A 14,756-nucleotide genomic window follows, 5' to 3' on the forward strand; every position below is an offset into this window, starting at 1 on the left:
GCAATGCACCTCGACTCATGGTTGTCTGTCCCCCACTTTTTGTCCTTTCTCTCCAATCAGATCACTGACTTTTTACAGGGGCCTGTCTTCCCCGCTGCCTGCCCCTCCCCCACCACTTCCTTACCACCAAGCTCTAAAAGCAAAGAAGGGGCCTGATCAATATTTAACAACTGAAAAGAAACCTCACTGACTATGGATCGTTTTATGGGAAGGAAGTTGAGTCACCACCAATATTGTTTATATATTTGAATCGTTTCCTACAATGTGGGCATCAGAGAGACCATCGTGGTTCTCTACCAACGCCCTCACTTTACTTTTAGGTGAGAAAACTGCAGCCCAGAGAGGACAGTCATTGCTTGAAGGTCACACAGCCCAAGACCCCAAGTTTCCTGCTTTCTACCTCAGTCTTCTTACTGCTCCATGTTATAGCCAGGAGAACGAGCCCACCTGCACCCTCTCTCCACCAACATGGATCTCCAGGAAAGGTGAACTATGTGACCTTGGTTGTTTCTACTGTTACAGATACTACGAAGCACTCAGAGAGTTCAAGGCCATCTTCCTAGTAACGTAGTTCCGGTTCATATTTACGAAGGAAGTAACCAAAGCATTCAAACTTTCCAAATCCAAAAGCAATCTCTGATAAAAGGTAATTGCGTATCTCCTTTGCAGTTCCAAACATCTCTAAGTAATCGTCAAATCCAGCCATCTGGCCAGGAATTTCCTGTGAGGAGTTTTATGGCTTTTACTCTTAAAGAAGTTGCTTTTGATTTATGCTGATCATGTCTGACAGCCAGCATTTCTCTTAACAATAATAATAAATAAGTGAGACAAGGTCATCTAACCTGAAAGGAGCATATCTCCACTGCCATATCCATTCCGGAGCCCTGGATCTACAGGGCTCACCGAGGTCCCATAGCCTCCATACTCTATAGTAAATCCCACTCCTGGCACCTAGGCTGGCGATTTATTTTACACCATTTTCCTTTAACAGCCTAACCTAACAGGAGACCCTCAGAGGACAGCACCTGTCACAGGCAGGAGTGCCAGAGCAAGGACATGTGCTGTCCCCTCTCCAGGCAGGTATTTTACACAGTTTTTCTTCCTCTTGACTCCTGGGCAACAGCCAAACCAAAAAAGGCAAGTCTTGAAAAACAGAATAAAAGATATTGAAAGAACAAAATGGATTGGTAGATCCAAGCCATTACATTGGAGTATATGAAAGCTCTCGGTGACACGCAAACACACGTGGCCACATGGCAAAGTCGCATAGTAACCTGGACTTTGATGACCAAAACTGGTGCTGGTGCTGCTGTGTGAGTGTGTGTGAGTGTGTGTGTGTGAGTGTGAGTGTGTGTGTGTGTTTGTGTGTATGTTTGTGTGTGAGTGTGAGTGTGTGCGTGTGTGTGTGTGTGCATTTCAGGCCCTGTGGTGGGTGTGCATACATAATGGTCCATGAGTGTGTCTGTGTGTTTCAGGCTGGGGTGGGGGGTTAGTGGAGGAAGGGCCTCCCCCTTTGCACTGTCAATGACACATAGCATGATTCATCCCATTTCCAGAGAGAGGCTGCCAAGGTTCTGGGGGCCACCAGCCCCCCATTTCAGCTTCTGCAACCACTAGGTCATGAGGGAAATCTGACCTGATCCCTCAGGAAGCTCTAAACAGCTATAACCTCGGTCCTTGAGCAGACAAACCTGGGCATAGGGTGAGGGAACCCATGAAGGAACAGGTAGCTTTCCTCCCACCGCTGGTAAGTGTGGCGTGGGCACCCTGGTTGCCACCAGCATCCCACACATTCACCAGGCTGATGACAGAGGGGCAGTCACAGCCTTGTGGTCTATTGACACCCAAATAGTAGGTCTGGTTTTTACAGTGAAACCCTGCATAGCTCTGTCCCCAGCTGTGGCTTACAGGGTGGCAGGCTGTGAGGAAAGGAGAGACCAAGTGTCAACCCCACGGGCCTGGACACCACCCGCAGGACAGGGCAGCGGGGGTTCGGGCCACATGTCCTGCCCTTTGCCCCCCACCCACCCACGCCCTTGTGCCCGGGTGCCTACCTGAATTGGAGCGTTTCTTTGGGGTCTTGAGGCTACGGCACCTCCCGCCCACGGAGCTACTGTTCTCGCTCATGGAGTCCTGGGCGGAGGACGCGCTGCCGGTGGCCTCGCTGTCGCGTATCATGCTCTCGTAGCCACTGCTGCCACCGCTGTGGTAGAACAGCGCGGTCTTGCCCATGGCCGGAGGGAGCTCCCCGCTCAGCACGCTGCTGTTGTCGCTGCCGTGGCCGCTGCTGCAGCGGTGGGGCTTCCGCGGTGGCGTGACCTTGCTGTAGGGCGACGGCAGCAGGGGCACGGCCGCCGGCTTGTCGTCGGGGCCCCCGGCGCGCTCGTCGTCGGGCCCGGCCCGCGGCTGCAAGGCCCGGGGCCCCGCGGTGCCCTGCAGCAGCTCCGAGATGCGCCCGTTCACCGCGCGCAGCGGCAGCTTGGCCGCCAGCCCGGCGCCGCGGCTCCTGCTCAGCGACTGCGTGGACCACGACATGTGCTTCGCGCTCGGGGCCGGGTTGGGGCTCTGGCCCACCGACTGCGGCAGCGACTTGGTGGAGAAGCTGAGCGTCTTGGTGGTGGAGGTGGAGAGGCTGCGCGCTTTGGGACTGGCCAGGAGCAGCTTGCTCACCGCAGACATCTTCGACTGGCTGGCCTTCGGGGAGGCCCCGGCGGACTGCGGCTGTGGCGGCCCGGGGGTCGTGGGCGACGCCCCGGCGCTGCGGCCCAGGCTCCGCCCCGCGCGGGGCATGGTGCTGTCCTTGCCCGCGTGCAGCCGGGAGCTCATGGAGGACAGGCTCTCGGCGCGCTCCAGCGACAGGCATTCGTAGTGGCTGACGGTGGTCCTGCCCAGGGAGTTGGTCCTGCTGGCCAGCTGCTCCAGCTTGGCGCTGAAAAGCTTGCTGCTGCTGCTGGCATCCCTCACCCTGCCGCTAGGCTCATCCGGGAAGCTGGCCAAGAAGGCCGTGGGCTGGCTCAAGGGGCTGCTGGTACCGCTGCCGGCACCGTGCTGGGGGCTGGCCCGGTTCTTCTGGTCCAAGCTGGACTTTCGGATGGGGGGCAGAGGGGGAGTCCCTTTGGGGCGAGCCAGGACACAGTGCTTGGGTGACGCCACCTTCCTCTCCAGGGTTGCCTTGGAGGGCTGGATGCCCGGAGCCGAACCGATGCCATTGGTCTCGGGGGCGCAGGGATAGAAGATGCCGTCCAGCTCCTCCTGTCGGCTGGCTTTCTGAGAAGCCCTGGGAAGGCTGCTGGACTTCAGGCTTTTGTTGGGATATGCAGGGCTCTGTGCAGGCACACTGGGCAGGGCCATCTCACAGCCATCCACTACCCTCCTGAAGTTGTCGGTGCCAGAGGAGGCAGACGCCTCACCGCTGCTGCTGATCAGCCTGTCACTGGGGCTGGCCTTCCTGTCCTGTTCCCGCTCTGCTCTGGCCTCAGGCTTTGCGGGGCCGGCCGCACTCTCATACTTCATCTCTCCTTCACTGGGATAAGCATTCTCTCTCTTCACCTCCTCTTCTCGTTTTAGCCAGGGGTCCTCAAATGTCATCTCTTTCTTTGCATTGGTTTCCTTGCTCTCCTGGGACAGGGCTGCTTTGGAGGCTGAGCCGGCAGTGGCCATGGATGCCTCAGTTTCTTGGACATGCCGGGGGCTCATGGCAATGCAGGGGTACACCGTAATGTTGGTCTTCATGGGGATGTACCCTTCGCAGCTGCTCAGATTTGCCGTATTGGAGATGGTGACCATGGCTTTGCCCAGGGTGGAGATCTTACAGCCTTTGATGGGGGTGGCTTTGTTGAAAGAGTCTTCCCCCATTTCGGACAAGATGAGCACATTATCGGGGCCTGCCTTTGGCTTCTCCCGGCACACCACGGCAGTGTTCTGGAGGCCGCCGACAAACTCGGAGGCCGGAGGGTCTGCCATTGCTTCCCCATGCCCGAAACACGTCTGGGCTATGAAGCTGTGGCACGACTGCTCGCCATCACTGCCTGTGCTCATTTCACTCAGCCAGGAGCTGATGGAGGAACGCCTGCTCCCTGCCTCCCGGCCCTTCTCGTCCAGGTTCAGCTTCGGGAGGGGCAGGAACTGCGTGATGCTGACCTCGGAGACCGGAGCCATGCTGGAGTAGCACTCCAGGTCCTCGCTGATGCTGCCAATGATGCTGACAGGCCGTGAGCCCGAGGCCAAGGCCTGCACAGAACAGTCGCTGTTGAAGCTGATGATGCTGGTGGGGCGGCCGCCGTCCAGGACCCCGCTGATGGTCAGCTCCTCCACCAGCGTGAACACCAGCTCGTCCTCGCCGTTCAGCTCCAGCGGCTGCTGCACCGTCACCATGGTGGTGCTCACGATCTCCTTCTTGGAATCTGGAGACGTTGCTGCCTCATGCTCGTCATCAGCAGGGGCTTCGGGGAACCCTTCGCTCCCAGCAGACAGGGATTTCTTCAACACCTGGGGACTCATTCCAACCGGGGGTGTACGCACCTCAGGCTGCAGCAGGGACTCGCTGGGTACCGTGCAGGAGTCCTTGCTCAAGGGAGGCAGGGGGGCAGGGGAAGGCAGGATGCCCTTCTGCGTGTAGACTTTGCATCTCTGGGAAGGAGAGCTAGCCGGCTTGTACTCGGAGGTCTTGGACAGGCTGGCAATGCCCAGCCGCGGGGAGCCCATGGGCCGGGGCTTGCCTTCCACAAAGCCACAGGAGTTCAGGCTTTCTCGGCTGCTCTGGAGGCTGGGGCTCTGCACGAGCTGGGAAGAACTGTGCTGGCTGCTGCTGCCGGGGATACTCCTGGGCGAGGCAGGAGGGGGGCTGTTGGTGAGCACGGCTGCAGGGGCAGGCGAGTGATTCCTCTGCCTCCTGGAAGCCAGGGCGTCAGTGCCTTCTCTGTCACTCAGCTGGCCATCTGATGCATTATCTTCCTTATCAGACTCACTGAACGGGTTTGCCCCAGCCGCTTGGCTTAACGGGGGACACTTGCTTGCCTGCTCTGCCCCAAACTGGGCAGGCAGCTCTTCGAAAAGAAACTTACTGGGCTCTTCACTGCCATCAATGCAATCCAGCCTCTCCTGCAGCTCGGCAAACGTGTTGCACTTCAGGCAATCCCTTTCAGGTTTGCTGGCCGTGGCCTCTCCAGCCTCCACGGGCCGGTTGTCACCCCTGGTCTTCTGCAGGGCCGGCACAATGGGGACAAAGTCTGGGGGACCCTCGTTGTCGGTGAGCTCCTTGTCAGAGAGGGCTGTGCCATTTGGCCCAATGTAGATGACCGTGTCACAGGACTGCTCGCTGCTGGAAGAGTAGTCGGGGTCACTGGACAGGTGAGGGATAGCGAAGTCTGAATCCACCGTGGCCCTGGCGTGGAAGGGTCTCAGCTGGGTGGGCCTGCGCATTCTGCCTTCTTCACAGGAGCTCTCTCCCCCGGAGGAGCTTGATGTGTACTGTGAGTGAGAGGAGAACACTTAGCTTGGGGAGCCTTCCAAGACAGCCCTCCCAGGGAGCCGGCCCTGCTGACTGGATGGAGGCTCTCCAGGCCCCCTGGTCGGCTTTCCTGCATGTGGGCTGTTACCTGGGACGTGCCAGGCCCGGGTCCCGTGTTCCACATCATGGCCTTAGATGCCAAGGGTAACCCTTACATGACACATGGGGAAACAGAGGCTGCTCATGAAAGGAGGTGACCAACCTAGGTTTGACCTCCGAAGGGCTGCGGGGTCACCAACAGGGCACACCCAAGCCATCAGTGGCACCTTGTATCACAGAACACCAGTTGGCAAGACTCGTTTTCTACAAAGCAAAGCTACAAAAAGAAGGGGAAAAGCCCCACACATCACTAGCTGGCCCTAGCGCAGAGTGACGACCATCGTGATTATCTTCTCAAACATTCTTATCACGCCACTACTGTCTGTCCTGGCGTGGCCTCTGCCTGGAAAATAAGCCTGCTGGTTGCTAGCAGACTCTTACCATCAACCAACAACCAGGCCCACCCAGCAAAACCCGGCAGCCTGAAAATGCCTCCTGGAAACACAGGGAGCGTGAGGCCACGTGAGCAGCAAGTTAACAATCCTCTTTGGTGTCAGCCAGTTGAAGGACGCAGTCTGGACCTACAGAGGGCCAAGGCAGGTGAGAGGTACACTGTGACTCCTTCCCACCCTCCCAAATGTTCCACCTCAAAGTAGCCATCTATTTGAACTACGTAAAGTGCACAAGCACTCCCTGTCAGGGGTCCAGGTGGATGACCGGGAAAGCACCAACTGTAGGGACAGGAAGTGACTTTCTTCTATATCAGCCTCAGGGTTTTCCAGCCCCCAGGGAGACCCTGAGCACCCATGCCTCTGGTGCTTGGGGATGAGAAACACTGACTCGGCTCTTTCTGACTCAGCTCCAGGGCAGGGCTCCCAAAGCTCCTTCATTACCGCACCCCCTACAAGCTCCTTACCTTCGTTTTCTTTTTCTTCATTCTCAAGACTCTCGAGGCGATCTGGATGGTGGACAGGGTTTCCGCGTAGTTCCCGGCTGCTGCCGAGATGTGAGCAATCATGGTGGTGCGACAGTTCATGTTCCCCAGGGATTCCCGGAGCAGCATGGTGAGCTTGCTTTCTCTGCCAAACAAAGTGGATTAAGGCTGCATTAGCGGGCCATGCTTCTCTTTGGCTGTCAGGGCAGGACTTCAGGCCTCTACATGGCTTTTTTTGTTGTGGGCAGTGTTTTTTCCTTTTCATTTTTTTTTTAAATCATATACTAATTAACATCATTTTCTAGCATGCTATTTGTAGTTGGCAGCTGAGCAAGTGCATCTAACCCCAAGTACGGAATGCATGCAAAACACCTCCCTTGGCACTTCTGTCCTGGCTGTGATGGGTATTCCTGTGCGTCTGTGTGCATGCATATGACATTGCACATAATGAGACCTGGGGATAGAAACCAGAGGAAGGGACGAAGAGAGAGATGGCTTTGTCACTGGTGATTCGGCACGCTGTCTGTACACACGGTCCTTTACTGTGAGTGTCTGCACACAGGCAATCCCTGCCACAAGAAGTAGTTCCCAAGCCATGAACTTGCACTGAAGATCTATGTGTTTGTAAGACAGGCCAAGTTCCTTCTGCCAAGGAACTGCAGTCATTTTATTGCTATTGTCTCTGAACTCTCATATTTGCACAGAGTAATAATGAAGGGATTCTTGTCCCTGATGATACGTGACAAAACACAGACATAGGCCTAAGCACTGACTCCATCAGCAAACAGAGCACAGAACTTTCTAGAAAGGCCTCCGATGGGGCTTTGCAGGTACTGTAGGGAGCTAGGGCCCTGAGTGGTGGTAATGAAACCCAGGAGTTTACAGACTGCATTTCTATGCTCTTTAAAAAATGACCTGAAGGAATAGCGTGTGTTTTTCCATTCTGATACTGTCCCAACATTTTTCCTGCCTTGCTTTTAAAAGGCTCAGCTTATGTCATCCCTAATATGCATCCTCTCAACTTCTGCCCAACGTCATTTCATTTCTGGAGCCTTCCATGGTCCTAGGCGGAGGCAGCCCCATTGTTTCCCGTGCCCTGTGTTCACATTCCTGTGCTGTGTTTGTAATGCCAGGTGCGAGGAGTTTGTCCTCTCATGCGTGTCCCTGTCAGGCTGCTAGTCAACCACCCCTGCAGAGTTCCCTAGAGAGGGACCATCCAACTCTGCAGTCTGCAGACTCGGTGTGAGACGCAGGCCGCTGTCAGCAGGGATTAGACCTTGGAAATGGGGAAATCATTTCACACGTGACCTGCACAGGCCTTCAGGGAGATAAGACCAGTGTTAGGGCAATTGTTTCTCCTTTTCATCTGGGACCAATTAAAGTGTCAGTTTGGGGCTGCTGGGCTCACTCTGGCTCAGTTCCAGGGCAATTAAAAAATATAGCAGCATTTCCCTTCAAGCAAAATAATTAGTGATAAAAGTGGTGGACAGAGGGTATTATGGCTGAATGCTTATGTCTTCCCCAAATTCATATCCTGAAATCCTAAGCCCCAATGTGATGGTATTGGGAGGTAGGACCTTTGGGATGTGATTAGGTCATGAGGGTGAAACCTTTATGAACTGGATTAGTGCCCTTATAAAAGGGACCCCAGAGAACTCCCACACCCTTTCTACCCTGTGAAGTTATGACAACAAGATGGACATCTATGAACCATGAGGTGGGTCCCCACCAGACGCTGCATCTGCCAGGGCCTTGACTTGGGACTTTCTAGATTCCAGAATTGGGAGAAATAAATTTCTGTCATTTAAGCCACCCAGTCTGTGGTATTGTGTTATAGCAGCCCAAACTAAGAGAGAAAAGAAATGCAGACACGGAGGAGGACGGAGGCCCGGATCTAAACATTAGATCCGGGCCTCCTTTCAAAATATATGCAGCAGGATGTCACAGACACCAGCAGAGCTGATGGCCAGACATCCCTGGCAGACATTTTTGGCAGAGACACTGCCCGGGATGAGCCTTGGGCTTTGTCTTCACTGTGTGAAATAGAGGACAGATTCCATACATACATACATGATCACGTACAGACGATTCTTATTACTCATGGTATTTGCCCCCTATTAAGTCTCGGTGAAGACTGTATTAGTGAGTTAGGAGCCATTGCTCCTTGGGGACACTCATGGTTGAGGTTCCCAAGCACCTCTGGTCACAACATTTTGTCAGGTGGTCAACACATAACCTTGTTTCCTGTGCATATATGTTTCTGTGTCACAATACCTTCTTTAATTCATATTTCTTACAAATAATGAATTATACGCACCATTTCTTTATAATAAAATACCAGCAAGAAGGGTTTACCATTTTCCTGATCCTGGGTATCATGACCATGGATTTCTGTGTCTTTCAGCCTCACAACAACACTGTTCACTATATTCTTTTAATTTAATCAGCCATCCTCTTGTGAATCCACAGATATAACCACTTTTCCATAGCGTCATCATGCACGTTAGGTGCTACCTCAGCACTTTCCAGAGCAGCCGAGGTAGATAGAGATCAGTGAACCTCGTCTTCCTTTTTCTGGATGCACCATACGGTTGATTCATTAACGTTGAACTTATGCCAACAGCACAATTAACATGCCCGGACGAAGCGTACCTAACACACGTGTTTGCTCCGTGAGGCACACCACTGCTTTCTCGCACTAAGGAACACTAGACAGTACTTCAACAGTGTACGGTGGTACCCAGGTTTTCGAACGTAATCGTGCCGGAAGACCGTTCGAGTTCTGAAACGTTTGAAAACAGCCGACAGCTAGGCCTCAGGATCTTGCACTCAGCCGAAGCCACGTGGCATGTTCGACTTCCGAGGTGTGTTCGAAAACCGAAGCATTTATTTGCAGGTTTACGGCGTTCGTAAACCAAAATGTTCGGCAACGGAGATGTTCGAAAACCGAGGTACCACTGTACTTCAGGGGCCATTTAAACCGTAGAATCGCCAACAAAAAGTGCACAAATGCAAAAAATCGGGCACTAAATACACTAAAAAGAACACTCGTTTACAGAAAGACACGTGAAACAGGAAGGCAGGGAATGTGCCCACTGGACAACTCAGACTTCCACTGGGGCACCCGTCTGCAAACGCCAGTGTTTTCACTGCGAGGATTGATTTGGGGTTCACAAATGAATTTTAGTGACTAGGAAAATTTACAAATATGGGGTCTGTAAACAATGAGGATACTCTGAAGTTCCTAACGCTGTCTTATTAATCAACTGCACTCTGCTGAAGGCACAACCCACTTGTTTCTCAGTGTGACCCTAGGTACGTTCTCTGGAAAAAATACCAAAGACAGAAAAACGGATGTAATATTGTTATAGCAAACTGTTTTTGCCCTGTGTATTTCCACAGTTCTCCATTCATGACTCAATCATAGGTTTTTTTTTTTTTTTTTTTTTTTTTTAAGTTCACATTGTGGGAAGAGGTCAGGGCATGTATGTTGCTTGGCAACCAGAATTTTAGCTCTCCTGATGGAAAGCCAGTGAAACTGCTAGCAAGATTCTTTCACCTGGGCCTCTCTATACTCTAAAAAGCACATCCTTATGGGAGTGAAAAATGGGGGCTATAAAGCTTTGGTTTTTTCCTCCTCATAATGATCCTTTAACTTGGAACAAAGACAATGAAGTTGGGTACGGAAGGTGAAAGAAGGGGCAGGGTACTAGAGGCTGCAAACTGTTGGTTTAACGCAGCGTCTTTGGTAGGAGAATAAAAAGGTTTAAATAGTTTCTAGGGCAACGGTCAGCACAAACTCAGACTGCACCTTTGCATCAAGACTGGGCGAGAGGAATTCTCATGCAGGTGCAGAGCTGCTGGCCCCCTGAGCCCCACGCCCAGGCTGAGGGAGGGATTTAGAGACTCAGGGGCCATGTGGGAGGGGTCCTGGCTGTCCAGGGCAGGTTGGTCAGGGGCAGGAGGGGCCTGGTGACAGAGCAGCGCCGACTGCAGTCTGGGGAACGACCGTGCTACTTTGTCAAATAGCCATGTTTTTTATCCACACATATTCTACCTCCCTCCCACCCCAACTGCACACACCTTTTATAGTGATTTTTGGAAAAATGTCTTGTTTTTTAAAATAAGTCAACCTTTTACTAGACATAGAAAGAGACCACAAAAAGAAGAGGCTAATGAATAAATTTTAATGAATAATAATTTTAAAAGAACATGAAAGAGCAATTAGGACAGGAGCTGACAAACTAGGACCTTCTGGCCAAATTTGGCCCACTGCCTGTTTTTATAAATAAAGTTTTATTGGTACACAGCCACACCTACTTGTTAACGTGCTGCCTTTGGCTGCTTTCACACTACAACAGCCGAGTTGAGTACATGTGACACAGTCCATAAGGCCTGTAAAGCCACAAATATTTACTATCTGGTCCTTCACAGGAAAAGTTTGTTGACCTTTAGAGTGCTGTTGTGGTATCACCCCAGGCACAGTGCCAGAGAGTCACCACCAGAGCATGAAGGTCTGTCTGAATGTCCTTACTATACAATAATCTCTTTCTGATGTGATTGTGTTAGCTGTTGTCTGCGTAGTTCTCTCTTGGTTCAGAGGTTTCATGGAGGCAGAGCTAAAGTCTGTCCCCTGGATACAGGCAGAGGAACAAATGCCGGCCTTTAGAAATCACTCAAGCACCAGGCTGTAGCTATGGCGACTGCCCAAATCACTTCCTACTTCATGCAGAAGCAGATCCCATCCTTCCAAAGGGGCTGTGAGATGCTCACACTCACTCAACCCATGAACTCATTAGTGTTTGTGGCAGGCAGTTCATTGAAGAAACACTTAGTGAGCACTGAGCCTACATAAGGCACCGTGCAGGGGCTTAGAAAGTGCAGGGAAGAGGGACTGGCCATCCAGTGAGAGGGGCAGACATGCTAATCCCCGTTATGATAGCATTCGTTACAGCCAATGACAGAATATAAAATAGCACATGATAAGGAAAGACCCCTTGAGGCTAGAGGATGTCCCCAGGGTCACTGAAACTCCCTGTGAGAGAACTCCTAGACCTTCACCTTGATAGCACAGTTCTGTCTCCTTGGCTGGGGGTCTCCTACGTGGCAAGATCCAAGGACCGACAAAGAACACTTTATTTGCATGTGGTCCCCAAAACACCTAACAAAACTCTAAATTCCCTTCTGAAAGGATGGTCTGGAATCTGTAGCTCCTTATTTGCTGACCCCCAGGAAGGGAAATTGTCCCAGCTGCTGAGATGATACAGGCTGCCCAAGAAACAAGAGGTCTGAAGTCACACTACCACATTACCAGGTAATTTCACAAGCAAAAAGTCATTCCTTTCCCGAGCAGTGGTAAGTATACTTCTCCAGAAAGGAGGTGAAGAACCCTGGAGGGAGAAAGTAGGGCATGTGTTGACCATGCCTTTTGAAAAGAGAAAGAAGTGATGAGCTGTGACTCACCGAGTCGGGCCACCGAACGCCAGCACCACAGAAATGGATGGCCCTTCTTTCAAGTCCTGCTTCTTATGAGAGAGGATTATAGATTCCACTTACGACAGACATGGTCTCCTTCAGTACAAACACAATGAGCGCACAGAATAAAAGAAGATGAGGCTGAGCCTCCTTACTTTGTCAATTCTTAATAACACATTGAAAGAAAGGAGCTTAGTTAATCGAGAAAACTAATTAAGCTCCAGAACAATTTGCAAGAAAAGATTTCTTGGGCAACAAGAACTGAAGCAGACATATAAGTCACAAACATGCACACACATATGCCCATCCAGGTGTACACACAGTCAGGCTCTTTTTTGAAAAGGTAGGCAGTGGTTGGTTTGTTTGTTTGTTTAAAGTGATACGCCATCAGTATTCAAAAATGGAAATCACATGCAGAGAATGGTCAGATGTTGAAACAAGATAACAACTAATATTCCAATGTCAAGAACACAGTAATACCCTTAAAGGATATTTAAGGATATGACCCTGGAACTACATTACTTTCCAGTAACTATGCCATTTCCTACCCACTTTACCTGTAAATTGCCAGAATGTCTTCTCTAGCCCCCAAAGAGAGCTGGAAATACTGGGCACGAGCCGCCAGGTATCAAGTCAGCTCCAAGAAATATGATCTCCCAGCGCTAGCCCCCAAATCCCAGACCCCCGTATCCATCCACTGACCACCAGGAGGAGAGGGCAGAGGGAAAAGGGGGAAAGAATGGAAAGGAAAAGAAAAAGACAAGTCAGGTAAAACCACAACTTGATGTAGTTTTCGGCTACTCAAATGGCCAAGCTTTCTCTCACTGATCCTGCTGCCTTTCTATTCACATCCTAGTGGTCTGTGAACATCCCTTTCTACTGTAGCCTGAAGGGTCACCAGTGAGACCAGGTCTCCGGGACATTAGCATCCAAGGCTTCATGTTCCTGGCCAAGGTGGGTGACATCTGTGCAGGCCTTTACCCTTCATTAGAGAGAGAGTTGTGCGGGTGACAGACGGAGGCACCAGTCCCCCTGGGTGAGGACAATTCTTGTGCCTGTCTGTCTTCTAGATCCCAAGCAAGTGCCTTTATTTGTGACACTGTCACGTTGTGACAGACCGATAAATACATACTTTCACAGAGGAAAATTCCCTCCCTTGAGTTTATTTCTTCATACGGGACTCAAAGACCCCCTTCCATGATGGCTTCATGGGTGCACACCTTTGAGGAGACTATACGCCTTCCCTCTGGGAGAAGCATCTGAGAGGCAGCAGTGACTTTTCTCAGCAATGTTCCCCTCAAAGATGCCAACATTTGAGGGCACGGATTATCCGGTTTCTGGTACTAGAGAAGTACCAAAACTTGCACAGGCCCAGCTATCCTAATGGCACTTTTAAAAGGTGTCACGTGAAGGTACAGTGCTGCTCCATTTCAATCTCTACCCCATTTGTCCTGCACACAGCACAGGCAGGTCTCTTCTGTGGGATGCTGGGAAGGAGAGCACCTCGTGCTGGCAGCTGAGGTAGAGATGCACAGCTCTCAGGTCCCCAGGGAGAGCGGCTCTGGCTTGTATAATAAAGCTTCCTGTGTCCGGCACGTGTGTCAGAGGTGCCTCTGCAACACTGGCATTCAGTAGTGTGCGAGATGATTTCTCTCCTCAGAGGAGAGCTTAGTAGAGGACCCTGCAGAGAGCCACCCACTCCTAGCTGAAGGATCAACCTTTGTGATCCAACCAATATGTCACCTGGTGTGCGTTCATGCCTTGCTTAACCTCAGAACACCTGTTAGCGGAGGTCCTGAAACTCTAACCACTTAGAGTAGTCGAGGTTCATCTAATGTTCTCCCATAGAACTCTTTTGTTAAACACTGTATAGCCCTGAGGTGCAAATGGCGCCATTTGGGGATGTGTTTGATGTAGGTAACACATGCCATCCTGGTGATTGAGGCCTGGTGCCATGGTGGCTCTAGAACGTTGGGGGCAGTTGGGGGGAAATCAATTAATCCATACTTAATGAAGCTCCAGCAGAGGCAGGCGAGGAGCCATGGTGCCCACAGGGACCCAGGTGGAGCAGCAGTTACTTTCTGGAGGACCAGGCACATGACGAGCATCTCTGTGAGCTTCCTGAGGGACATGGGAAATCATGTGAATGGAAGGACAGTCTACACAAGAGGTTTCTACATCGCAGGTGTGGGTGGCGGCCAGGGAAATCTGAACTATGACTTTAATAGTTTACCACTGTTCACATAAGAAGATGAAATCTAGGGAAATGTGGACCACGTGAACCCATTTAATCCTGGATATCAGTGTTCCGTTCATCCAAGTAAGATAAAATTCACCTAACTCAGCCTACTTCACGAGAAGCATGAAGAAAAGTACACAACTTGAATTTATAGCTAAGAGGAGATTTCAAGTTAAAATCCTAACTAATCTGCTTCCAACTCATTTAACAAGACACACTGGGAGTGACTAAAGTGGTTGTAAAACATAGGTTCGTTTATGTAAATTAAATGTGTTCCATGAAAAAAATTTTTTTACATTATTTACTTGCTTAACCACTCTTTCCCTCTGATGTAGAGCAAGGGAAAACATGACCCCAGACGAAGCTGTGGATCACTCAGAATTAGTAGAATCTGAATTACTCTCAATATTATAAAATCTAAGTTCTGCTCAGAAAAATGTACATCTAATTCAAGGCCAAAGCACCCAGGTATGACATGAGATGTTTTAAAGGTAATTTACATAATAAGAACCACAATATAGAAAGTCCACTGGTTCCAGGATACAATTCTGAGTCAAGGT

The 14,756-nt window shown here is 51.0% G+C and overlaps 1 protein-coding gene across 2 annotated transcripts in view; it reads right to left on the bottom strand.

Moving 5' to 3' along the window:
• The window catches only part of KIF26B (kinesin family member 26B), a 407,807-nt gene that overhangs the window by 11,566 nt on the left and 381,485 nt on the right, over positions 1–14,756 (bottom strand). For both annotated transcript variants that reach the window (XM_033099718.1, XM_033099717.1), the window contains exons 11-12: positions 6,465–6,627; positions 2,055–5,469 (exon numbers count right to left, since the gene is read on the bottom strand). In XM_033099718.1, coding sequence (XP_032955609.1) covers positions 2,055–5,469; positions 6,465–6,627 — 3,578 coding nt within the window. The remainder of the gene's footprint in view (positions 1–2,054; positions 5,470–6,464; positions 6,628–14,756) is intronic.

The sequence above is a fragment of the Rhinolophus ferrumequinum genome, chromosome 27 (assembly GCF_004115265.2).
Source record: "Rhinolophus ferrumequinum isolate MPI-CBG mRhiFer1 chromosome 27, mRhiFer1_v1.p, whole genome shotgun sequence".
NCBI classification, from domain to species: domain Eukaryota; kingdom Metazoa; phylum Chordata; class Mammalia; order Chiroptera; family Rhinolophidae; genus Rhinolophus; species Rhinolophus ferrumequinum.